General features: G+C 52.8%; 8 protein-coding genes across 8 annotated transcripts; 5 read left to right on the top strand and 3 right to left on the bottom strand.

Moving 5' to 3' along the window:
* Nucleotides 1–2871: 2871 nt before the first annotated feature.
* Triagg1_2887 (uncharacterized protein) lies at nucleotides 2872–3960 on the bottom strand (the record flags this gene model as incomplete). Its single annotated transcript, XM_062897117.1, has 1 exon — nucleotides 2872–3960. One exon carries the CDS (start codon nucleotides 3958–3960, stop codon nucleotides 2872–2874), a length of 1089 nt encoding a protein of 362 aa, XP_062757954.1.
* Nucleotides 3961–7078: 3118 nt separating this feature from the next.
* Triagg1_2886 (uncharacterized protein) lies at nucleotides 7079–7707 on the top strand (the record flags this gene model as incomplete). Its single annotated transcript, XM_062897116.1, has 3 exons — nucleotides 7079–7198; nucleotides 7262–7500; nucleotides 7566–7707. The coding sequence occupies 3 exons, from the start codon at nucleotides 7079–7081 to the stop codon at nucleotides 7705–7707; spliced, it is 501 nt and encodes a 166-aa protein (XP_062757953.1).
* An 850-nt stretch (nucleotides 7708–8557) lies between these two features.
* On the top strand, nucleotides 8558–9733 carry Triagg1_2885 (uncharacterized protein; the record flags this gene model as incomplete). The annotated part of the gene is made up of 1 exon (XM_062897115.1): nucleotides 8558–9733. The coding sequence occupies one exon, from the start codon at nucleotides 8558–8560 to the stop codon at nucleotides 9731–9733; it is 1176 nt and encodes a 391-aa protein (XP_062757952.1).
* A 270-nt stretch (nucleotides 9734–10003) lies between these two features.
* On the bottom strand, nucleotides 10004–10887 carry Triagg1_2884 (uncharacterized protein; the record flags this gene model as incomplete). The annotated part of the gene is made up of 4 exons (XM_062897114.1): nucleotides 10004–10073; nucleotides 10158–10454; nucleotides 10586–10662; nucleotides 10873–10887. 4 exons carry the CDS (start codon nucleotides 10885–10887, stop codon nucleotides 10004–10006), a joined length of 459 nt encoding a protein of 152 aa, XP_062757951.1.
* A 2366-nt stretch (nucleotides 10888–13253) lies between these two features.
* On the top strand, nucleotides 13254–14393 carry Triagg1_2883 (uncharacterized protein; the record flags this gene model as incomplete). The annotated part of the gene is made up of 1 exon (XM_062897113.1): nucleotides 13254–14393. One exon carries the CDS (start codon nucleotides 13254–13256, stop codon nucleotides 14391–14393), a length of 1140 nt encoding a protein of 379 aa, XP_062757950.1.
* Nucleotides 14394–15960: 1567 nt separating this feature from the next.
* Triagg1_2882 (uncharacterized protein) lies at nucleotides 15961–17699 on the top strand (the record flags this gene model as incomplete). The annotated part of the gene is made up of 5 exons (XM_062897112.1): nucleotides 15961–15972; nucleotides 16148–16206; nucleotides 16293–16603; nucleotides 16663–17166; nucleotides 17224–17699. 5 exons carry the CDS (start codon nucleotides 15961–15963, stop codon nucleotides 17697–17699), a joined length of 1362 nt encoding a protein of 453 aa, XP_062757949.1.
* Nucleotides 17700–18995: 1296 nt separating this feature from the next.
* Nucleotides 18996–20883, bottom strand: Triagg1_2881 (uncharacterized protein; the record flags this gene model as incomplete). The annotated part of the gene is made up of 4 exons (XM_062897111.1): nucleotides 18996–19475; nucleotides 19600–20685; nucleotides 20749–20815; nucleotides 20873–20883. The coding sequence occupies 4 exons, from the start codon at nucleotides 20881–20883 to the stop codon at nucleotides 18996–18998; spliced, it is 1644 nt and encodes a 547-aa protein (XP_062757948.1).
* A 693-nt stretch (nucleotides 20884–21576) lies between these two features.
* Nucleotides 21577–23728, top strand: Triagg1_2880 (uncharacterized protein; the record flags this gene model as incomplete). The annotated part of the gene is made up of 4 exons (XM_062897110.1): nucleotides 21577–22561; nucleotides 22670–22697; nucleotides 22757–23240; nucleotides 23312–23728. The coding sequence occupies 4 exons, from the start codon at nucleotides 21577–21579 to the stop codon at nucleotides 23726–23728; spliced, it is 1914 nt and encodes a 637-aa protein (XP_062757947.1).
* Nucleotides 23729–23887: the final 159 nt, after the last annotated feature.

Raw genomic sequence — 23887 nt, 5'->3', positions numbered from 1 at the left:
CGCCCCCCCCCCCCCCCCCCCCCCCCCCCCCCCCCCCCCCCCCCCCCCCCCCCAAACCACCAAGAAACCAAGATCGACAGTTCTACCCAGGCTATCCTCCCAAAAGGAAGAAAAGACGGAAAAGATGCTGAACCAGAGAGAATGAAAAAAAGAAAAAAAAGAAACAAAAAGAAGAAACAAAAACAAACAACCGAGGAAGGGAAAAGAAAGAAGAAAAAGTAACCTCCCCTCCTAATGCGGCTCCTCACAACCTCGCACCACACAAACGCAAACGCACTTACACCCCGAAACTCCCCCTCCATCCAGAAATACGAACGAGGCGAAATCCCAAACTACCACTGTACCGCATGTACGTACAGCAACAAAGATCCAAACTTGACCTGAGCTTCTCTCTCCCTTGTCTCTCCGTCTTCCAGCCCCCCCATCCCCAAGAGCAGCCTAGCCCCAGCGAGCCACCCGCAGCCCGTGGGAATAGCTGCAAAAACCAAACTATGCTTAAAAACCTGCTAGTCGACTTCAGCCCCAGGATGCCAGCCGCGTCTCATTCGCCGCGGTGGATCCCGTGGTTTGATGAGCTGAAGGAATCAAGTACTCGTACATACAGCAAAAAAAAAAAAAAAAAGAGGAGAAACAAACTCGGTGCAAAAAAAGCGAGTACGACTAGAGGAACTTGGTTTGTTGTACGTGCATTGCATATCCCCTTTCCCGCTAATGTACAATGACAGTCCAGTACGAGGCTAATCTATCTACTGTACTGCAAAGGAAGAACAGACAGGACTCGTAATAAGCACGAGGCGTTTCGGACAAGGGGGAAGGACATGAGAGCCACGGGAATCTCGTCCTTGTTTTTCAGCTCGTTTTGAGCCAAGAATGTGCCACGAGAGTGTTGGATAGCACCATCAACTATCGACTGGTTCCCTTGTCAGCTACATGCAGTAAACACAACTCGCCACTCTCTGTGTCTCACTCTTTCATCTCTTCGCTTCTGCATTCTCACCCAAGAATCAATAATGCCGAAAAAAAAAATCAGTTCAGAATCAGGCCCCGACAGCACCCCCCCTGTCAAGCCATCAACTGCGGCTGGACGCAGTGCGACGCTGCAGCCGAGCCACGCCCCTCTCTCCCTACATACCGCCAAGCATGTTGGTAGGAATAAGTACGCTGCTAGTATAATATGTGGTAGTAGCAGAATGATGCTAACATGGCCGGAGAAAAAAAAGAGAGAGAGGGAGAAATCAAGGTGCAGGATGCTGCTGTTTTTAGGCACAAGCAAGCAGGGCAATTTCCATCTCAGCCCGTGTTAGTCCTTGTGATTCCTACTTACACCCTTGGCCAGAAGCGCCCACCGATTTGTGCGCCTCTTGTACGACTCTGTGCTCATCCAAATAGTTTAGCAGTAATAAAACCTCGTTTTTCAAGGAATAATATATCCAGCATGATCCCATCCACCTCACCCCCTTATCATCATCCTCCCCCCATGAGCCCTTTTTCTCACCACCAGCACCCCGTCCTCAGATGCATCACAATCCCCAGTCTGCCTCGATGCCCAAGAAAATGCACCTTGCACAAAAAAACAGCAAAAGCGGCAGCCACATCAGTCAAAAATCAAATCAGACCAAAGAAAAAAAGCAGACCCCAGTCTGCAAGGCTGAGCCAACGGGACGAGACAAGCTCCCGCCCTTGTCTCTCTCTCCTCCCACAATCTTCCCCATTTTGCGCCGGCCAAATAGTTGGCAATGCTACAACTAGTGGCAATAGTATGAAGCAGCTAGTTCAGAGATGCAAAAACACAAGAGTCAAACGGCCAAGATCAACCGTCGAGGCTGCGTCTCCCATTTAGCGCCGCCAACCATGTGAAAATACGCCTTGCCTTGAAAAAGCCCACCCACCAAGAAAACAGAAAGGAAGAAGAGAAGCATCCTGCAGAGACAAGGGAAGAAAGAAAAAGCAGCTAGCTGTGTTCTGAGCCCTCTCCTCGTAACCCTGCGGTATAGTCCTCCCATCCTACTTACATTCAGGCAAACGAGAAAACACGCCCGTCTGTCAAACTCACCATGAGAAACAAAAAGGCAGGGTCGCATCGCATCGCCTTGATGAGGTCCTTGCTCCATGTCCCGCATCTTCTCGTCAGATAGTACAAAATAAAAATCCCGAAATGTCCACAATTTCTCCATCCTTGCGCGATAAGGTAGGTAGTCTAGATGGATTACTCTCCGGCATTGAGAGGATCCATACGAGCACATGCATCACTCGTCTGTCTGTCGATTCATTCATTCTCTTGGGTGACAATCCATCCACCACGGAAGCACAATTCAAGCAAAGCAAGTTGTTCGTAGCAGGCCTCAGAAATGCAAAAAAAATCGCGCTCGTAGAAAATAATCGATCAACAGTAAAGTCAACTCGAGTTATTGCTGTTAATATCGTGCCGCGTCCCAATTTCCCTGCGCCTCCAATTACTCACTTTAATCAACTCACCCTGTGCTCCGTCAAACCTTTGTAAGCCAAAGACCATCTCGTTCTGCCATGGCACCTCGACTGCTCCCATCCACATCTTCTTCAATTTGTAACCACCCAACCGCCTCGCTCGTCGCTTCGGATACTCTTCACCGCCAACGTCAACGCATGCACAAATGGTCAAGGTGAAACAGAAAACAGGCCAAAGAGAAGCTTCATTACTACTAGCGAGTCAGCAGCAAGCCAGAACCTGCGCGTTAACAAGACACCGGCCCAGTAAAATTCCCACAGCAAAACAAAGAGGGTCGCAAAATACCTTCAGAGTCGGTCACCTATAACAACATATACTCAATCTTAAAAAGGTACCAGTGAATTCACCTCCCGGGCTTCATTCCAGCACATCTCAGTCGAAAAGTCTCACAGGTTGTAGAATGGCAAATTCCTCGCAAGGCCGCGCCTCAACAGTCCGAAATTCTCGTCATCTCCCTCTCTGACCTCGCCCTTCCGGAGTAAGAAATCCAGCATGACGAGTCCGCAGTTCGGCTTCCACTCGGCATTCTTCAGGTCCCTCTTGACTTCTTCCACGGGCTTCAAGATAAACCCATCAATGGACTCCGGCTCCTGAGGATACGGGACAAAATCGGGGCCAACCTCCAGATCATAGGTGTATCGGATCCCCGGTTCAACATGGCCCTCTTCGTTGCCGGCAATGTGGTCTTTTTGGTCATAAAACGAAATCATCGATTCGGCCGTGACTTTACCGACGTGGCTGCTGTTCCAAGTCACCATATTCGTGGCGGTATCGACCAAAAGCCCTGCTTCTTCCATGGCTTCACGCCTGAGCGTCACCAAGGGCTCCATGTTGTCGGCCGGGTCCATCGCTCCCGCAACCAATTGGTCGAGCTTCCTGGCATACGTGACGTTTTGAGAGCGCTTTGAAACCCACACATGGATCCTGCCGTTCCTGACGGTAAACATGTTCATGTGAACACCCGTCGTGACAATGCCAAAGATTCCCCTGGCAGGCGAGGGGATCACCAATCCAGCCAGCTTTACGTCAATGCCGCGGATTGGGTGAAAGTCTGATCTTTTCTTCAGCCACTTTCTGAAGCAGCCGTTGAGGTTGTCGGCGTTTTTCTCGCATAGTGCTATGAATTCGCGGCGGCATATTTCGACAACGTCGTCACCCGGCTTGACGACCGGATCCAGGTGTATCTTGCGCTTAGACTTGGAGACACGGAAGCTTGTATTGTCCCATCTAATCTCGGCGACATGTTCAGGCAGCATATATCCAACCGGAACGGAGTTGTCCAGGACGGCAAACTCCCACATGGCAGCGCTCTTCGCCTCTTCGAACTTGTTGCATCGACGGATAACATCATAAAAGGATCCCATCTCGCCTGAGCTTATAGGAGAAGCGATCCACGCGTGGATAGAGTCTGAGAACGGTGCGAGTATTGACGAGGACGCCACAGGGTTGCTTGCAGGCAACGCCAGAAATGCCATGCTGGACTGTGCTTACCGTAGATGGGCGGAGATGCTCATATATGGGCAAATATGGACAGCGAGTGACTGGCGCAAATCTCCCTGGTATCAGGCACTTCAAGCACCGAGTGGCTCGCGCCGTGCCGTGCCGTGCCGTGCCAGCGGCCGTTGATCACAGCTGACGCCGGTAGGCCAGTCAACGTCGCGACAAGATGCTGAGATGGGAGCAAACGAAAGGGGGGAAGGATACTCTGGGCAGCCCGTTGGTCGCTCGGCAGGGTCAATCCAAGGATGATAGGGGCATTGGGAGACACAGGATATCGTCCGCATATTATACTCGGGTCTGAATCACATACATCACATCATATCCAAGGATAGACGCCTGAATATATGTGACACATCATTGATGATTACGGAGCTTAGACCCGACTGTGTGTTACCATGCAGGAACAGAGTTTAGCTTACTTCCGATGAAGGAGGACTCGGCAAGGTGCAGCGGCCAAGGGCACCGCACGTTTTCGTGACAATAGGAGTTCTACCGGCGCTCTGGGATTAGTAGATCCTCTTGGCCGGGGGGCCAACGCGCTGCAGCTTTCCGGACATTGCTGATAAGGGCAACTGCCATGGCGCAAGAGTCCAGGTATGGAGCTGCGAGACGCCATATCATGACCGCTTCCCGTCTCTCAACCACATCTATCCCCCGTGGCAATGTTTGCATCGTGCGTCTCCGCTGTGGGTAGCATATGCAGCTACCAGTCGACTGCTGTGTAGTGAGCCAGAGGCCAGTCAGAAATAGGAAGACGGATGCCGAAGAGGCGATATCATTCATTGCCCAAGAGGGGGCTGCCGCCAGCAAACCCGACGGTATGGCTTGCCGCTTGAGGTTTTGCGCCCGAGTAACCATGCCATGAGACATGACCTCAGCCCAAGAGGTCGGAACTCACTCGCAATGTTTGCGTGAGAAACGCCAGGGTCGGTCGGTCAAACGAGAACGTCACATTGACCAGCAGTAGGGTGGCAGCCCGGTGGTGTCAGTATCCCGTAGCTTCGAGGCAAGTGAGCCAGAGCCAGAGCTAGCCCCCGGGATTCGGGAATCTCAGAGACGGCAAACCACAGGGCAAGGAGTCTGCATGTAATCCCAGCAAAGGCAAATGAAACCAACGCAAGATGTCAAATAGCAGCCTATGGCATCGTCCTAGGCCCTCACCGAGGTGGAACTCGTGTTGGCTTCCCCCACACCGATCAACTTTGGTGCGTTTTTATGCATGTGCCTGCACAGGGGGGCGGAGACGACAAGCTTCTCTGGACGCCTTCTCGATGGGCATGGCCATGGCTGGACCAGCCGAGATGGCCTCGCCTCATGTTTCTCGTCCAGCTTTTTAGGGGTCTTCCGCCGTTAGCGAGCGGTGGCAGCGTGTGTCTGTGACTGTGAAGCGGATGCGGATGCCGACCCTGCGACGTCGGATCCCTTCAACGGGCTCGCACAAGCACAGTCCCGTACGGACCAGCCTTTTGCACTCGGTGGCTGCGAGATCCAATGTGCAAAGTCCGGGCTGGGCTCTGCGAGATGCAAGAGGTGGAATTGGACAAGGGCGGATTCTCGCTGTCCTTTCCCCTTTTCGCTTCAACTTGGCAGTAAGCGATAAGATAGGTACAGCTTCCAGCTGCTATAGTAGGGCTGCCGCCTCTGTTAGTACCTTAGTACTAGACCTACCTTACAGGTATGTACTATAGGCAAGGTACAAGTACGTCCAGCGGGAAGACGAATTGCCTGTACCAGCTCAAGATGCTGGTTGGGTCGATATGTACATGTGCCTTGAATGTTCTTCTGGGTTCTAGTTGATCCTTGTGGCTGGTGGCTTTAATCAATCCATGCAATGGTTGTGCTTCCAAGTGAGGGAGCATGTACTTCAGGTGATACTACCGAAAACATAAAGCCAATAATCGTGCCTCTCTACTATATGGCCTGAATACAAAATCAGCCCAAGTATAACTCCAGGACCCAAACATTTGAATCCATATTTTTTGTTCATCTTCCAATTGTTTCTTATTCCCAGCAGCACGACGCGCTGAATCTTGCGGTGGCAGCACCCGTGCTGATGCATATGATGATTGGAACCACCTCAGCTTCAGGCGGGAGGCTGAAAAAGCGCCGTGGTCACCAAAGGGCTCATGCAGCTAGAGGAATGCCTAAACGCAAGACAGGGGGCAGACGGGATATTACATGACAAACATGATTCGGGCTTGCATGAGTGCCCTCAGAGGACGAAAAAGTGATGGACACTTGCCTGTTTGGTTCTGATTCAAAGGCACACACGCATGTGACATTTCATTGCTTCATACCAGTTATACACACACACGCACCTCTGCGGGATGTTGACGGTTAGTCGAATGGATGCTCAATTACACCATCCATCATCCTCACCGGTTGCAGATTGATGTTTCCCAACAACCCAACCTTGCCATCTTAGGTAGCAACTTGAGCTTCGGGCCACATCCATGTCGTAAACACCCAATACGAAGAGGCATATAGACGAACCGGTCTGCAATCTGGTGGCCAGTCCGGCGCCGCTAGGGATCCTTGGATGTGCTGGTTGGACAAACAAAGTCTCCAACATTATGATTGATGCGGTCACAGTGCAGATTCACACCCCGCGCCCAGCTGTCTCAGTCGTCGGTCCGTCGTGAGATGTCTTCAATGCATGCAATGTTGATTACAATAAGCCCGACGGCGCATCACGGCTCAAGGACCATCTCCGTATCATAGACTGAAGCTTTCTCCTCATCAGCTAGTTGATTTAAAAAAACAGAATAGAGTCACACGATGAGGAAATGGTCCATGATTGACGACAGATCTAGAGCCCAACTAATCTGTACAAGGTGTAATGACGGTTACTATATCCAAAAGTGCAGCTCCAGGGTACGGCCACCATCTTATATCACTGTACATGTGCTGTAGATTTTGGGCGTGAAGAGGGAGCTTGTCCATGGCGGGGAATTGCTGCTCCCCTCTCATTGGCCCAAACTGCATTATGTCATCCGCAACCCACATCTGGCGACGACTTCACTTGGTCAATCTCAACGCCCGTTTTACCTCTGCGACGACCATCTCCAATTGACGACCACCAGCGCCGCCAGAATGTTCGCCGCACGATCAAGGGCAGTCTGCGCCGCCCGCCAGCTGCAGCGGACGACCCGAACCTACGCCTCCGAGTCCCACGGTCACCACTCGCCCGCCCCGGTCAACGAGTCCTTTGGGGTCAGCAATACATGCTCGGCATGGAAACGAAGACGCAAAAAAGGCTGACTCAAGCTTCTATAGGCCGGATCCGTCATTGCCCTGGGCGCTTTCCTGGGCACCGTCCTCGTCTACCAGTTCCGCCCCCAGGAGAGCGACAACTGGACGCCCTCCAGCCTGCTCAACAAGTACCGATCAAAGGCCGAAGACTGGGAGGCCGTCAACTCTCTGCACACAAAGGCCATGGAGCAGGCCGGCTTTGACAGAAATCTGTTCGAGAACGGCTCCAACAAGCACCGATTTGTCGACGTCGCATACCCCGAGTACGTTGCCTTTTCACATTCGGGCAGCGAGGTATTTCGCTTTTGGCTAACCAACTCCAACACAGAGCTCTCCAGTCCCACGCCGCGCGAAACATCCAGGCCGGCCACCTCGCCAACATTGACCATGCTGTGGAACACTACCGACAGCAGCACCTGAAGATGGAGGAGAAGAAGGCGGCCAAGCTGGCGGCCGCCAAGGCAGAGTAGTTGCAGTGCTACAGTATATCCGAATTTATAGAACAAATTTTGCAACACATTGGCGCCAGTTTGATGCGTGATATTGATTCTAGTTGCCGGCCGTACCTTTACGTCGAGGTAGCTCAATGCGCGGGTGCTCCAGAATTAGGGACCACTGCTGCTACTTATAACTCTTCTTGTTTGGTGAAGCCACTGAGAAGCAAGGCATCTAACAACTCCCAAATACTACTAAAATACCTGAGAGTATCAAAGCAGATGAGCGATAGAAATGCCCATCCGTGGGTGCATATCGTTTTCCTACATATAGCTACTAATTGACCTAGATCATCTATATCAGGTACTCATCTTCTCAAAGCCGCTGCAGTGCTGGCTTTGATATCTCTCAAGATCAGTATCACGTGCGCCTCTTCCAGCTCTTCCTTAAGAGCAGCCTTTGGAGCGAAGTTTCCTTCTTTCTCTCTCATAAACCTAAAAGACATGGCCATGATCCCACACAATTTCCACCAGACGACTTTCCCTCAATGTACTCTTCAGTCATGCATCAGTCACGGCCGACAGGCTCGCTCGCCTCGTGTAGGCAGGACGAACCTCGCCGATTGGAAAGAAAGACAGTCCCAAGAGTTTTGCGGATGAATCAGCGTGTCTTCTTTTCCTTCTTCTTCTTCTTCCTCTTCTTCCTCTTCTTCTCATATCTCACACAGACAGCTGCAACATTACATTCTTTCGTCAGAGACATTCTTTCAGCATAGTATTCACATTTTATGCAGTATATTCTCTGCCTTCGTTTTCACCTAATATTTTACTCTCTGTGTTCAATATCGGTCGTTTACGCTGTCAGCTATCCATTCCACACCCAATCATGAATCGTCCAGAGGGCGGCATATCCTTTGATGCCCTGGAGAACCCCGAATCACGGTTGAGGACAGGTCCAATCACTTCTACTTCTTCCAATATACATGGGCAGAACAACATGAAAAATTGGGGGGTGCGAATCGTTCACGAGGCTCCCCCAGAGGGTAGCGAACCCCCCAACTCGGCGACCGGAACGATGCCAAAAGATGACGTTTATCTCCCATACATGTCCAATTCACTTGCCCTCAAAATCAAGCCCACGGGGTCTTCGCGTGGAGATGGCGTTTTTACTATACGTCACTTTCCGGCAGGCCACAGAATCATATATAAGGGACCAGTATTCACCTGTGTTCATCCAACGCGGAGAGATGCGACCTCGTGGAAGATGGCAGTCATTCAGCGTTGGCGTCTCAACTCGGTGAGGGAGCAAACACGGATCAAGTCCCATTTCCCCAAGATTAGATATATGCCATCGGGCACGCTAGAGCCCACGGCACTTGAGGCCATGGATTTTCTCTGCTTTATCTTGGAGTACGCTTTTAGCAATCCCGGGTGCAGCAGGGCCAACATCTACCGCCTTGCGTCCCACATCAACCACGCGTGCAGAAAGTGCGCCAATGCCGAGATATCGATCGGACCAGGGACGCCGAACCTCATCACCGTCAGACTTGTCAGGAAGGTGAAGAAGGGCCAGGAAATATTCATCAACTATGACAGACCTTCGGGCAATGCGTATGGTTGCGCCGTCTGCGGCATCCGGGATGGGGAGACTTCTCGCCTTAAACAATTCTGGCACGGCATGGTTCGCCTGGCTCGCGGAGTTCCATCAAATCAGGGTGAGCGGGAGCATACTTTGGCTCAGCCTTCTCCTCCACTGAGCGCGGGAACCTCAGCACCTGTTGTGGCTTCAGCGACCACCGAAGCCCCAGTAGCTGTTAATGTCACGGCAGACGTCGTGGGTTCAGCAACGGCTGAAGCCCCATCAGGCGCTGTTTCCGACTCACAAAGCATCACGGGGTCAGCGACCGGCGAAGCCTCAGCAGATGCTGATGGTACAAAGGATGCCAAGGCTCCAGCAGACACGGTAGCAACGGTAGTACCGGTAGGGGACGCCGACTCACACGAGACTTTTCGGCAGAGGGTTTCGGCCCGATGGGCCTCGTTCCGCGCGAGGATGAAATGACCGGGGACAAACATCAATGGAGGAGTTATTTGCAAAAGCGCATCTTGTTCGAAGCGACGCTGGAAATGGTTTTTTTTTTTGGTCATGTATCAGCAGCATCTACTCCGTATGATGACTTTTTTGAAAGCGTGAACAATGTTTCTCATTGTACTATCATAGAAATCATTGCCATCAACAACTTCAGTAGCGGCTTTTCTCCGTCTACTAAAACCAGTCCTTTTCGCCCAAAAATGTCCGTGAATGCAGAAACCACCCAAGACCACAACCTTCTTATTTGAGGGGAATGAAACGAGAAGAGTGAGTGGCACCGATACCAGGTCGACCGTGCTTGACAGGCTTGCTGTGGGGGGCGTCAGTGAAAACAAACATTAACGAGGCAGATGCGCCAAACGATTTGCGGCGCAAGGATTCGGCGGCGACGTACTATGAGATGGAGAATTCACCCAGGTAGTGGCCAACCATTTCAGGCTTGATCTCGACCTGGTTGAACTCCTTGCCGGAGTAGATACCAATGACGCTTCCAATCATCTCGGGGACGACAATCATGTCTCGGAGGTGGGTCTTGACGAGGTCGGGCTTCTCGTTGGGCTTGGCCTCCTGCTTGGCCTTTCGGAGCTTCTTGATGAGGCCCATGGGGCGGCGCTTCAGGCCGCGGTTGATCCTTCTGCGGGCACGGGCGTGGACGACATCTCGGAGCTGGTCGGAAGAGAGGTCGAGGAGGCTGTTGGGTTTTGTGCATGTCAGCGTCATTGATCTTTTTTCCAGCTTTTATCTCTTCGCTTCCCACACAAAAAGCCGAATTGATATTTTCGTCGTCATGTTGGATGAAGGATGGATAGAAACGAAACGTACTTGTCAAGGTCGATTCCTCGGTAAGAGAACTTGCGGAAGGTTCTTCTCTTCTTGATCTCAGCGGCCTCCTCGGCGTTCTATAATACCAGATGGGAAAAAACGTCAGCGCTCGTGTTCCATGCCGTAAAAGAATATGTCCCTCCAAAAAATCAATTGTGTTGTGTCGCAATAGCCGAGTGCATCGTTCTCTTTTTCTTCGACCCTCCAATTTTTTGGGTCTTCTCTTTCCCATCCCACCGGGTGATTTCCTAAGCCTGAAGACGAGGAGAGGAGCAGAACAAACGTACGTATTCGTCAGCCATGATCGCGGTTGTGTGTTGATTCAAGGATTCGCCTATCGACGCGCAGGGTATCGACGAGCGAATATGATGACCGTGATGGAGTCGTTTGGGAAGGGCGGGAGGGTTGGGCGGAATGCGGCACTACTAATTTCTGGCAGTAGGGTTTTCGTGCCCTTTGATCTCCACGTCAGGTGACTTTGGCGACGAGCGAAAGTTTTTGGTGGGCTTGGTGGCCAGTTTTTCTTTTTTTTGGTGTGGCGCTACAAATTACTACAGTATCTTGGTGTGGCTGGTGTGGGTTCTGAAACTGTGGCGGACAGCATCTGAACTGGAAGATTGAATTTCCGGATCGGCTTTCCGTTTTTCTTTTCCAGACCCGATACATACTAACGCCCGTTTCTGTTTGGGTGGCCCTCCGTATTGCGGAGCCGGGAAGAGAGAGCTGAGAGCGGGCATATTGTCGCACCGCCTTCGTACTATATGTACAAGTATGCGATGGTTCGCTACCCGCCGTGTAACTGAATATCTGCTTAGAAGCTTCGACGGCTTCTCATGTGCTCGGGGGGCTGGGCAAAGGGATGCCCGCCATGGCTGCACCGGTATAGGCACCTGTTGGCGGAGTTGCGTGTTACGAGTTCCACCACAACACAATGGCGACGACAAAAACCACGGTGCGAAATGCAGCCCGAGCCTCGGGCCAAGGCGTTTCTCGTGTTCGCATGAAAAGCCACATCGTCTCGGAGTGCTGTACACGCGGCCAAGGACACACGGATCTTGTTCTTGGTACCGGTCACCGATGATGGTCGTAGTGGGAGGACCTGAGGAGAGCTGGGTGGGTCGTCGTTGAGATGCTACATCACCTATGGTACCGAGCACTGCTGTACTGTACGAGCATGTACGAGTACTCCATACTAAGGCTACGAGTACTCGTACATGATGCCAAGATGGGCAGCATCCTTGAGACAGCATGTTTGTTCTTTGTAGTCCCATCACCTCTCCTCAGCCCAAGCGCTAATCGCTTGCTACTACTTAGTAAGGTATGTAGTATGTACCAACTACTAGCAACCTTAGTAGCATTGGGAATTAGCCCGCCAAGAGAATTTGGCAGCATCCTCCAAGCAAGCTAAACCGCCCCCCTGGCTGCGTCTGCATCACTTGATATGCCCTCCCTCGGCATCTTTCCATCTGTTCCCCAACGGGCTGCTACTGGACGGTCGGTCACTGTTTTGGGGCTGTTTGGTTGGTTGGTTTACCTTATTCGTCTCTTCTTTTTTTCTTCCCTTTTTTTCCCTTTTTTTTCTTCGTTGGAAACCCCCCCCACTCATAACGCCGTTGCGGGTGCTTCTCATCACGTCTGTGTCTTCATTTCTCACATCCACAACTAACTGCCGCTTTTTCTCTTGGCACTGATACCATCGACGCGGCCGACAATGACCGCTCTTTTTCCCTTGCTCGGCGTTTCCTCGTCTGCTTCTTTTGCCCTTTTCTTTTTCCGTCTTCTTCTTCTTCTTCTTTTTTTTTTCTTTTTCTTTAACCACTCTGAACCGAGGCTAGACACAAAAACTAGTTGCCAGGTTCCAGAACTCTCTCTTTTGCCCAGATGCGTTTTGCGGCCAATTCTTGCAAGTGAAAAGTAAGCAACGCCGAGACCTGCACCGCTGGATGGCGGTCGGCTTGGCAAAGTCTCGGCACCAGTTTCGCCAACGCCCATTACGAAGTCTGTTTGTCAACCTGGTACCTTGGGCATTTTCTCTCTCCCCATGACCCCCAGAAAACGGGGGGTGTGGGAAGGACAAGAGTTCTGCTGCAGAGCCGTCGCCAATGGTGATGGAGGCTTGCGAGCGTCCCTGCAAGAGCCAGAGCCGCAAGCAAAGCTGAGGACTGAGACGACCGCTAGCTGTCTAGCTGTCTTGGACTCGCTTTGTCCTTGTCCTTGTCTCCATCTGCCGGAACCTACCCGTCTCTTGGCAGCCTCATGATCAAAAAGCTTCGCGTCGCTTTGTCAAACCATCTCCGTCTCTATCCTCCAGGCCCATAGCCGTTCAAGGTTTCCCGTCTCTTCCTCATCCGCCCCTGCAGCACTGCGTCGCCCTTGTCCGCTTTGCCGTGTCGATTCAGAGACTCCCTCGTCCTGTCTTGGTTCCTCGCCGCGCCCTTTTTGCCCTCTGCTCTCGCCAACCAAGCTTTCAACGCCCTCGATAAGGATACGGGATTTCCCAATCGTGCATGCGCAGGTCCGGGGATATCGACGCTCGACGACCAATTACCACTCCGTCCGCGGTGGGTGCTGACTTTGCAAGTCTGCTCTGTCGATCGCACCACCCTCCCTTATCCCATCACGGGTGGAGCATCCGAGTACGAGTATAGGTAGTGTCTTGTTGGGCACCATGTCTCTCACGGCGCCAGCTTCATCTTCATTCACGTCCAGTTCCATCGTTCCGGGTTCTGCGCCGACGGCACTGCCACCAACAACTTCGGCTTCCATCACGGGGAGCGGTGGCAATGGCGCCTCCTATATCACAGCCAACCCTTACCCGCCCTTGACAACGCATTGGAACCGGCCGATGAGCTGCACGTGGACGTACGTGTATGACAGCGACCTGCCGGCGGGGGTCTCAGAACCCATTGCGTATCTGGACTTGGAACCTCTTCCGGGCGCTTCTACTCTGTCCTGCTACCCAGATGGCATGTTCTACGATGGACGCACCGGCGTGTTCAGCCCTGCGACGTGCCCCTACGGATGGACGACTGTGTCTCTTGCGGTAAACACTGACCAGGATGAGGATGAGGCAACTACCACAGCATTGTGCTGTTCATCGTACGTTGAGCGAGGTTTTGATTCTGCAGCTTTTGGTGCTAAACTTTTTTCCCGCAGCGAATACTCTTATGCCGGCGGGCATTGCAAGCGCCAGGTTCCCACGGTTCTGGCAGTCCCCATCATATACAACCGCACAGCCGCCACATACGATGTGTTGACCAACTCAACCACCACGCTCTACAGCGCCACCATTGCGGTCAACACCATTCGTGCACTCTTTAGAGAGCAAGATAAGCCGCTCCTCGGCTTGACAAACGAGGACGACATCGACGATGAGCGGGAAGACGACCGCGGACTATCGATGAGCGCCAAGATTGGGATCGGGGTTGGCGTGACACTGTTCGGCTTGTTCAGCATCGGAGCGGCTATTTTAATCTATCTATGGAGGCGAGACCGAAGAAAAAAGGGTCACCCAAGCGGCACGTCGCACGAGCTCGGCGTTGTACAGAGGACACAGGGGCAAATGTACACCAACTCGCCACGGGGCTCGCATCGACGAGCTCGTGAACGCAGTGCCGAGCCGCCTCCCGCATACGACTTTACCACCGAAACCAACAGCGTCGCAGATAACGACGGCGAGGACGCGACCGTGGCCCGGGATGGCCAAATCCAGGTTCTGATGGCGCAGAAGGCCGCCATTCAGCGACGCATCGACGAGCTGGAAAGGGCCTCTGGAGATGAAGGCAGGGATGAGCCTCGTGAGGGGTAAACCCAATGTTTTGTTTCTTTGTTTCACCCTTTTTGGGGGGGGGAGTTTAACAATCATTTAATCGTGTTTGGGTCTCTTCCAGAAGGACTACTTATGATACCACATTTGCGAGCAGGAAAAAAAAAGCGCGAGTCAACTAGTCGACTTTGTACGTTCTGATTGTATTTACGAGGCGATATGATGGAGATGGAAGGGAATAGCGTGATATTGCCTCTTGCAGTTGTGCATGGATTTGAGCCTGGGTAGTAAGTAGTAGATTAGAGAAAGGGGCTACAAAAGAGTGGGAGAAGATGGATGGAGTTTAGGGGTTAAGGCTAGGCAGCATTCAAGGCGCTTGAACAGTCAGTCAGTATCTACCTATGTAATAATGACTCGTCGCAAAGATGAGTGTGTGTATGTACCATGTTGTCTGTCATCAAGGTTCAACTATTACCCGCAGCAACACAAAGGCACTCATCCATCTATGCACAAACATCACAACTACAACTGCTAAGAAACGAGATGCCATTGATGCAAACTAGCGCCTCTAGCATTTGCCCCCAATACGGGGCCCACGGATGATCTGACTAACCATGCATCAATGCCTGGAACATCCATGCTCCTCGTGCTTGTAGGCACCCAGCATCCGACTTTAGCGGTTCCATCTGTTCGGGACTGTCAGACAAGGGTCAGGTAAGGTAGGTAGTGCTCGCGTGTGATTTGATTTTCCAGCTCGGGTTTATAATCCAACGCCAATCCATCCAAGGCTCGTGTCGGCAATCCGGCAACAAAACAACCAACAGCCCGGCCGATGGATAATCAACTCGGAAACCTCATGTAAACAAAGCCGCGGTGAGTAATGGCCTCGGAAGAGGAAAAACAAAAAGAAAAGGAAAAAAGACCCACCGAATCCCGACTCTTTGCATCTGAAATTGTAGTTACCTAGAGTTAGGCAGTCACAAAACGGCCCGCGAGAATGTCGATGCCTACGCTCGCCGTTATGGATCGGAACGGGGTGTTTTCCAGCAATTTCTGCAGCAATAAGCTCATCTCCTGCTATCCGAGACAAAATTGTCAGCAACGCCTCCCCAGCCCCGGTTTCTGTCTTTCTTTTTGGGTGGTGGATGAGCTCAACTTTGTTTAGGGGGGGCCGCCACTTACACCCTGTTTCTCGCCGCTTTGGGCCATGGGACGAGATTCTAACATGCAGCCCACGAGCTTCTCTGCTTTTTCTGCCCAGCTTGCGCTATTTTAGCGGGTTGTTTGTTATCCGTCGCGGAACAGGCTGGACCTCGTCTGCCAGCGCCAAACGGCTGTGCATGCAGGTACCTCTCGTCAGGCCCGGCATAAGCGGTCCCTGGCAGCTGGTGATGATCCAGAACCAAGAAACGTCCCCCCCGCTAAGAGAAAATCCCACATACCAGAAATACTGTATAAAACCTCCACTGGCAAGCCATCGCCAGATCCTTTCTGCCCAGGCCGAATTCCCTCTTTGCCTGATATTTGTCTACCTATATTTGGATACCCTTTGTTTTGCAGCTTTTTTCTTCTACCGAGTGTTAGTTGTCGAAACATCTTTTATCCAAAAATGAGGGGCGAGGTCAGTTCTATGGTTGCGTGCGCGAATGTTTTTTTCTCTGCTTTTTTTTTTCTTCTCCAAGTTATGATATCATCCCACTTTTTCGTTAGATTTGCGCTCGCGATGCGTCACTTGCGCTCAACCACGCCATGCGATTTCCCCAGCAAACAACATCGCTAACACGATACGCATATAGATTATCCATCTTCACGTCGGCCAGGCCGGTGTCCAGCTCGGCAACGCAGCTTGGGAGCTGTTCGTGAGCCCTTCCATCTGCTGCGCGAAGATTCATAAGCGCATCTGATTCGTGATGCTAATCTTCTTTTTTTGTCGTCGCATAGCTACTGTCTTGAGCACGGCCTCGGCCATGATGGTCGCGTAGACCCCAACGCCAAGGATATCGATGATCCGGGCTCCTACGATACCTTCTTCACCGAAACCAGCGGCGGCAAGCATGTGCCTCGGTCCCTCTTTGTCGACCTGGATCCTTCTCCCATCGACGAGATTCGCACGGGCGACTATCGCCAGCTGTTCCACCCGGAGATGCTGATCAGCGGAAAGGAGGATGCGGCGAACAACTATGCCCGCGGTCACTATACCGTCGGAAAGGAGATGATTGACACTGTCATGGATAGGATCCGTCGTGTTACTGGTGAGTGTTGATGAGGCGGCTTGTTTCAACATGGAGGGCTGACGAATGCAATGTTGCAGACAACTGTCACTCACTCCAGGGCTTCCTCGTCTTCCACTCGTTTGGAGGCGGCACTGGATCCGGCTTTGGTGCCCTGATGCTCGAGCGCCTCGCTGCCGAGTATGGAAAGAAGACCAAGCTCGAGTTTGCCGTTTACCCTGCTCCTCAGACATCCTCTTCCGTCGTCGAACCTTACAACGCAGTCCTGTCCACCCATAGCACCATCGAGAACTCCGACTGCACCTTTCTAGTGGACAACGAGGCAGTCTATGACATTTGCCGGAGAAACCTCGACATCTCTCGTCCTTCGTTTGACCACCTTAACCGCCTCATTGCCCAAGTTGTCAGCTCCATTACTTCGTCTGTGCGATTTGATGGCGCCCTTAATGTCGACTTGAACGAGTTCCAGACCAACCTTGTTCCTTTCCCACGCATCCACTACCCCCTGATTAGCTACGCCCCTGTTGTTTCCGCGAAGAAGAGCTCTCACGAGAGCTTCAAGATTCAGGAGCTGACCTTCCAGTGTAAGTCACCCCTGTTGCTCCCCCCAGTATGAAACCGAGGTATTGATGTATGTTCAGGTTTCGAGCCCAACAACCAGATGGTCGTCTGCAACCCCCAGAATGGCAAATACATGGCCGTTGCTCTGCTGTACCGTGGTGACGTCGTGACGCGTGACTGTACCGTTGCAGTCGCCGCCATCAAGGCAAAGTCCACTTTCCACATGGTCGACTGGTGCCCCACAGGCTTCAAGGTCGGAATCACCTACCAGAAGCCCATGAGCGTTCCCGTCTCCGCTTCGGAGGGCGGCCTTGCTCCCGTCAAGCGTTCCGTTTCCATGCTCTCCAACACCACCGCCATCGCCGAGGCCTGGTCACGACTGGATTACAACTTCGACCTGATGCATAACAAGCGTGCCTTTGTACACTGGTACGTCGGTGAGGGCATGGAAGAGGGCGAGTTTTCTGAGGCACGAGAGGACCTCGCTGCTCTGGAGAGGGACTACGAAGAGGTTGCTACCGACTCCTTTGACGGCGATACCGCCATGGAATACTAGATGCGGTTCATTTGATGAACCGGACATGATAAGCCTACGAACCGCTTGGACAATGACTGAACGAACGGAGAGATTGCTTTGCTATTTTCATGGAGGTTTTTGGGCTTGAGAAGAGAAGAAGAAAAATTGGTCGTGTTGGAGTCTGATTAGATGAGACCGCCCCCCATCATTCCCCTCTTTTGCTTCTGCTTTCTGTTTCTTTTGTCTTTGCTTTTTTTTTTTCTTTTGCTGGAAATGTACGTTTGGGAGCAAGCATGCGAGAGAGAAAAAAGATACCTCTAATCACACCAAAAGTTTTCTTTCGTTGTACATAATGATATTCAACAAATTTTTGTAAAGGAGGAGGCCTGGGAGTGGCTATATAGGGATGGGACACCTTAGTAGTTTAGTCATCTTGGTATTTTGAAGAAAAATCGATGAATGGAGGAGAGAAACTCGTGTGCCGTGTGCGTGTCTACAACGGATTCAAGATCCATGCTGCTTGCTGCCTCCGTACCTTGGCAGATACATGCATGTACGAGTTATGCTGACAACTCAGGTTTTGTCATTGGATGCAGGGCTTCGTTTGAATGACGTGGCATCGGTTTGACAAGGTGGCGATACAGGGCCAATGTGTATTTCTTACAGGTTGGATGCTAATATTAAGTCTTTGAGGCGGTATTCAGCGTTCATCATGCACAGACTCGAGTACCTTGGTAGACATATAAATCCACTGCAGGTAATAGATGTACTCTTCAGAGCATTCACATGTTGCACTCGGCGAGGTACCCTGTAACCCTTTTTACATGTATCTTCTTTCACTTCTACCAAACGCCAATGATTTTTCTCCTCTTTCTCTGCCCTGCAGTTGGCGGCAATGACATCCATGACTTAAAAAAAATTAGATACGTGGTACCCTCTGACAGGCAGCAGGCAGTGATTAAAAAGAGGGCTCCCAAAGGAGGGGGGAAACGCAGTCAAAAAAAAAAAACGACTTTTGATATGTACACTTTTTAAAAAAGACGGCCCGCCCGCCCTCTCATGTGATGAGTAAGCCGACTCGCCTTTCCACAGAAAACAGGCCCGTATTATACCTTACTTGGCACCTTATACCAAAGTGCTGCCTCTTACAAGGCCCAGGGCCAGCAAAGCAAAGGCAGGGAATCACTCAAACTCAACTCGCTCACTCCATCACCCCCCGTTGCTTAACCTGGAGCAGGGCGGCCACCCCCAGGATTTTCTTCTTCTTCAATTTTGCATTGTCTTGTCGATTTTCTCTTCCGGCTCGCTTCTTCGGGTGATTTTTCTCTTCTCTTCTTACTTCTTCTTCCACGCCGCAGCCCGGTTAGCGCTGCGGTTCTGCGGTCTCATTGGCCTGCCCGCCTTCTTCTTATTTTTCTTGCCCATTTTGAGGTCCTTGGGAAGCCCATCCTTGGACGACGCTCTGCGGCCCTCGAAAATGATGGCCTCGGGAGTCTTGATCCCGTCTGCCGCCTCACCGTCCCTTGCCGCCGGTGCAAACGACCTCCTACCCGGATGTCGCTGTTTTGCAGCCGCAGACCGACCCAGCAGTTTGCGGCTTCGTCCGGCGGCGGCCTGCTGCTCTGGAGTTGCCTTGGCCCTGTACTTTGTGCTGCGGCTAGCGCCATCGGCCACATCTGCCTTGGACCTGGCCCGCTCGACAGCCTGGGCCGTCTTGCGCGGATCCTTTGCTCTCGTTACACGGAGTTGACGGGGGAGCATGGGGGGAAACTTTTTCCCGTTGAGAAGAAGAGCTGCCTCTACATCATTGGCGTCCTGGAAAGCCAAGTCAGCAACAAGAAGGGAAAAAAGAGAGAGTGAGAAAGAAAAACGGGATTACAAGGCAACCGCGTGAAAAAGTAAGAGGGAATCTCGTCGCCGGGCGAGAGGGACAACTTACATAAAACTGCACGTATGCAAATCCCTTGCCCACTCTGGTCTTGGAGTCACGCACAACACGGACGTTCTCAACCTTGCCCTGGGTGCCAAAAGTGCGCCAGAGGCCTTCTTCGACATCGGAAGGCACCTTGTTGCGCTTCTTTTCAACCGTCTCGCCGTCGGCTTTCCTGTTCAAAACAGTTTCGTCGTCGACAAAGCCCAGGTTTCCGACAAAGACGCAGTTGCGGTGGTTCATTGGGCTTGGGTGTGCAACACTGTCCACTCGGATGTGACGGCCGAGGATTTCGGTTCCGTTGAGCTCTGCAACGACTTTCCGAACTGCCGCGGGAGTTGAAAAGACTGCATATGCGTTTGTGGACTTGGTGGTGGCATCCATCAAGGCTTTGGTAATGTAGGCCGCTCGTTTGGGCATCGAGCCGGTAGCAAAGGCCACCGACCGGAAGCGCAGAGACTCGACCTTTTGCGGCGGCGAGGCATCCTTGTCGAGAACCGAGGAGAGATGCTTCATCAGCTCTTTCTTGGCTGACTTGGATGAAATGGCCTCTGTGGCAACATTGCCCAAGAAAACAGTCCGAGCGGCCTTCTCAACCTCGGATTGCTTGCTCTCTTGCGTGAGGGACTCGTGCACGGGCACCTCGTCCTCGTCGTCCTCTTGGGCGCCATCCTGGGCATCCCCGTCATCTCCCTTTAGGCGCTTACCAGATGGTTCAGTCTCGTCATTGTCCGCAAGCTTGGCCAGATATTTGCCCTCAAGGTCGTCGTTGTCCTGCTTCCTCTTGCGTTTTCTGTCACGCTTCGTCTTGGCTTCCTCCAGGCCGTTGACTTTCTCTTCTGTCTCAGTCGCCTCCAATGTCACCGACATGGCATCCTCATCGTTGCCGTCTTGATCACCTTCATTCTCAGCACTGTCGTCGCCTGCTTCTTCTTCGTCATCGTCGCCATAGTCCAACTCTTCGCTGATTTCAGAGAGCACCTCATCGTCGCCCTGGTCATCGCCGTCTTCGTCGTTTGATTTGGCAGCGCTTGAGCCTTTCTTGATTTGCGGTGCTCCTAGTCGAGGTTGTGAGGGAACATTCACAGGGCCAGCCTAACAAATACGTCAATCGTTGCTCTGATCAGATCGAAAAGAAAAGAAAGAAAGAATGCTTACACTGGAGGCGAACAGAGCATCGAGCGTGGGGTCAATGGCCTTGGACGCCACGGCCAGCGCATTTTTTCTGCACCAAAAAAAATCAGCAAGATCAACCAAAACCCTCAATTGCAGAAATACTCACGATTTGGCCATTTTGCACCTGTTTCTGCAGCGAGAGGGTTCGACAAAAAAAGAGACGCTGGACAGGCGCTTCGCCAAACTGCGACGGAGCCACTGGAAGCGACAGAAAAGTTCACAGCAAGCTCTAAAAAAATTTGGGTCCCGCCGCCGGGCTTTCAGCGGAACAATGCGTCATTGGCCTCGCTGGCCCCAAAGGCCCGCAGATGACCGCGTTTCTGCCACGCCAGGATTCACCGCCCGGGCGCCGCTCCAGTGCTCCAGGGCCTGGCTCGCCTGTCGGGGCTTGTGCAGGCGGCTGGTGCAGCGCTCTGTAAGGTCACAGCCGATACCTGCTGTACTTCGTAGATGCGCGAAGCGGCACCTTGTCCTTCTTCCTCTCCCCTCCCAGCCCGTTCCGGCCTCTCTGCCACGACCCCGTCACGGAGACAAAAAGACCGTCCAGACACGGCCTGAGCTTCAGCTTGGCCAGCGGATCTGCATCACGTCGTTTTGCCCTTCGTCCGCTCGCCGGCCCCCGATCCCACCTCCCAGCGCCCGCTCAAACTCTTCGCAGCCGACCTTGTTTTGTGCTGGTGTCCGCGCCCGGTCCTCTGACCCGACTGTCGACCGACTGTCGACCGACAGAGCTGAAGCCGCCCTCGTCTCGACGGCCGATTTGCTTCAGCAGTCTGCTCAAGAGCCTCGCTCTGCGCTACCGGCAGCACAATGGCAGCGACGGCCTCGGCGTCGGCTGCTTTCCCCCCCGTGGCCACGGGCGGCGATCTCGAGGACAGCAACATCTCCAGCCCGCTCAGCGAGGTCGACGACAAAGATGCCAACGACGAAGAAATTGAGCACATGCATCTGGACAGAGACAACCGGAGCGTCGGTCCTGAAGACGCCCGTGCCACCGACCACGGCGGATCAGACTCTGACAGCGCCCTTTCCGACGCAGCGTCCGACGTTAACTCTGAGGCCAACGACACCGAAGCCGAAACCCTGAGACTCTACGACACCCCGCAGATACAGAGACACCGTGATGTCGGAATTGGGCACTTCAATGACGGAGAGGTCTTTGAGCACACTCCGAGCAAGCTCCGCCGGGCGCTAGCCAACGGCGGCGATGACTCTGCCTCAGGCGACGACAGCCGCATCGACGAGGACGACGATGAAGACGAAGACGAAGACGACATTGGTGACAACGAATCGCCGACAAAGCCCATGCCGACGGCTTTGAAGGTGGATGAAGGTGCCCGGAGCGATTCGCAAGAGAGGAAGCGGAAGCGATCTGCCGTCGCCGAACACCCGTTAGACCTAGAACAGCCGGCGAGGAAACGCACCGGATCAATCTCCGCTGCCAACGGAGATGGCGACGATCCTCCCGCAGCTGCTGAAGATGACGCGACACCGGCTGCGATCCCGGCAAGCGGACGCGGCTCCCCCGGGGACGACGATGAGGCGTCTGCCACGGCCCAAGACACACCGGCAGAGGATGAGCTTCCAGAAGTGACAAGGAAGACGAAACGCACCGGTTCTAAGCGGAAGACGGTCGTCTCGGATGATGCCGACAGCGAAGCTCGAGCTGAAGTTCGTGACGAGCAGCAAGACCCCACAATGGAGGAAGAGGCCGAGGCCGATCACCCCGAGGAAGACGAGGCAGAGCCCGAAGCTGACGAAGAGACTGACGCTGCGGCGAGAAATCTTGAAGAACGTAAGCTTCCCAAAAATCAGTCGGATATATCATACACATGCTAATTTGAGGGGGGAAACAAACTAGTAGAAAAGAAGCAAGCTGCCTATCGAGACTGGACTCAGATAGAGGAAATGTTCGGCATCTTCAGAGACAGGTAAGCCGTCCATCTTGTTCGACGACTCGACGACGCTCTGCTCACTTTTTTTTTTGCAGGCTTTACAAGGATAGGCTACAGAGGCTCGAAGAAGAGGAGCAGTCGCTTCATGCCCCAGAGCCTACACATCCTGAATACCTCAACATGAAGCAGTGCCTTGATGACCGACTCGAACAGAAGCTGCAGGCTATCAATACTGAGCACGAATACCGACTCAAGGCCCTTGAGCGGCGCGCAGTAGCACAGAAGGCCCAAATCTGGGGCCAATACTTTCAGGCCATCCGAGAGAAGCGAGAGCATGCTCTGGAGGCTCTCAACAGGCAATGGTACGATGTGCAGAGTGCTCGGCGGAGTGCGCACAGTTTGGCAGACTACGGCCTGTTGTTCCCAAAGGATCCCTCGCAGCGTGTCAGGAACGCCATTGCCTACAACACAGAGGTGTCGACTCTCGCAGGCCTCGCCAAGTACGAAGGCTTCCCAGCCGGACCGGAGCTGCAAGGAGCATCCGCATCAGAGCTGGAAGCTGACTTGGCCATGATGGAAGTGAGTCCGAAACTTTTACTACAGCTGGCCATTGCGTAAACGTTATTTCACATTTGCTGACCTGCCATCAGCAAACCCGGCGTGTGCGGCACAAGCCCTCGATAAGTCAGATCCGTGAGGAATATCAACCACCACACCTGACTCGTCTTGACCCAGCGGGAGAGCAATTTGTCAAGAACACGCCTTGGGCAAACCCGAATCACTCCTCTCATAAATTCTACCAGCACCATCCAGCTTCGGCGGAAGCTCGCCCTGAGCCTGCCATCCCCGTCCCTGCTGGTCGGACGCCACAAAATGCGCTTTCCGCCTCGAACGATCTCAAGGTAGCTCTCGATGGCCCGGGAGCAGTTCGATCGCCTGCTCTCTCCGCACGATTATCCGAATCGCCCGAAATAACGCGGAACATCCTGAACCCAGCATCTCACCAAATGAAGCAAATGGGCGGCATCTCGGGACTTGGTCGCGGGTCAAAAACGGCAGCGGCTTAGGAGGTGCCTGCTTTTCCATTTGGAAAGGTGTAGGGGGGGGGGATGCATATTGTTCAGGTAAAGGGCCCGCGTAGCTGGGCTGTGATATGAGGATTTCTGCGTTCGGACATTAATGATACCCAAGATTAGGGCTTGTTGTCGGCTCATTGTAAAAGGAAG

The sequence above is a fragment of the Trichoderma aggressivum genome, assembly GCF_033847375.1.
Source record: "Trichoderma aggressivum f. europaeum strain CBS 100526 chromosome Unknown scaffold_008, whole genome shotgun sequence".
In the NCBI taxonomy this organism is placed as follows: Eukaryota; Fungi; Ascomycota; class Sordariomycetes; order Hypocreales; family Hypocreaceae; genus Trichoderma; species Trichoderma aggressivum.
The sequence above is the reverse complement of the archived record's forward strand: the minus strand, read 5'-3'. Positions and strand labels throughout refer to the sequence as shown.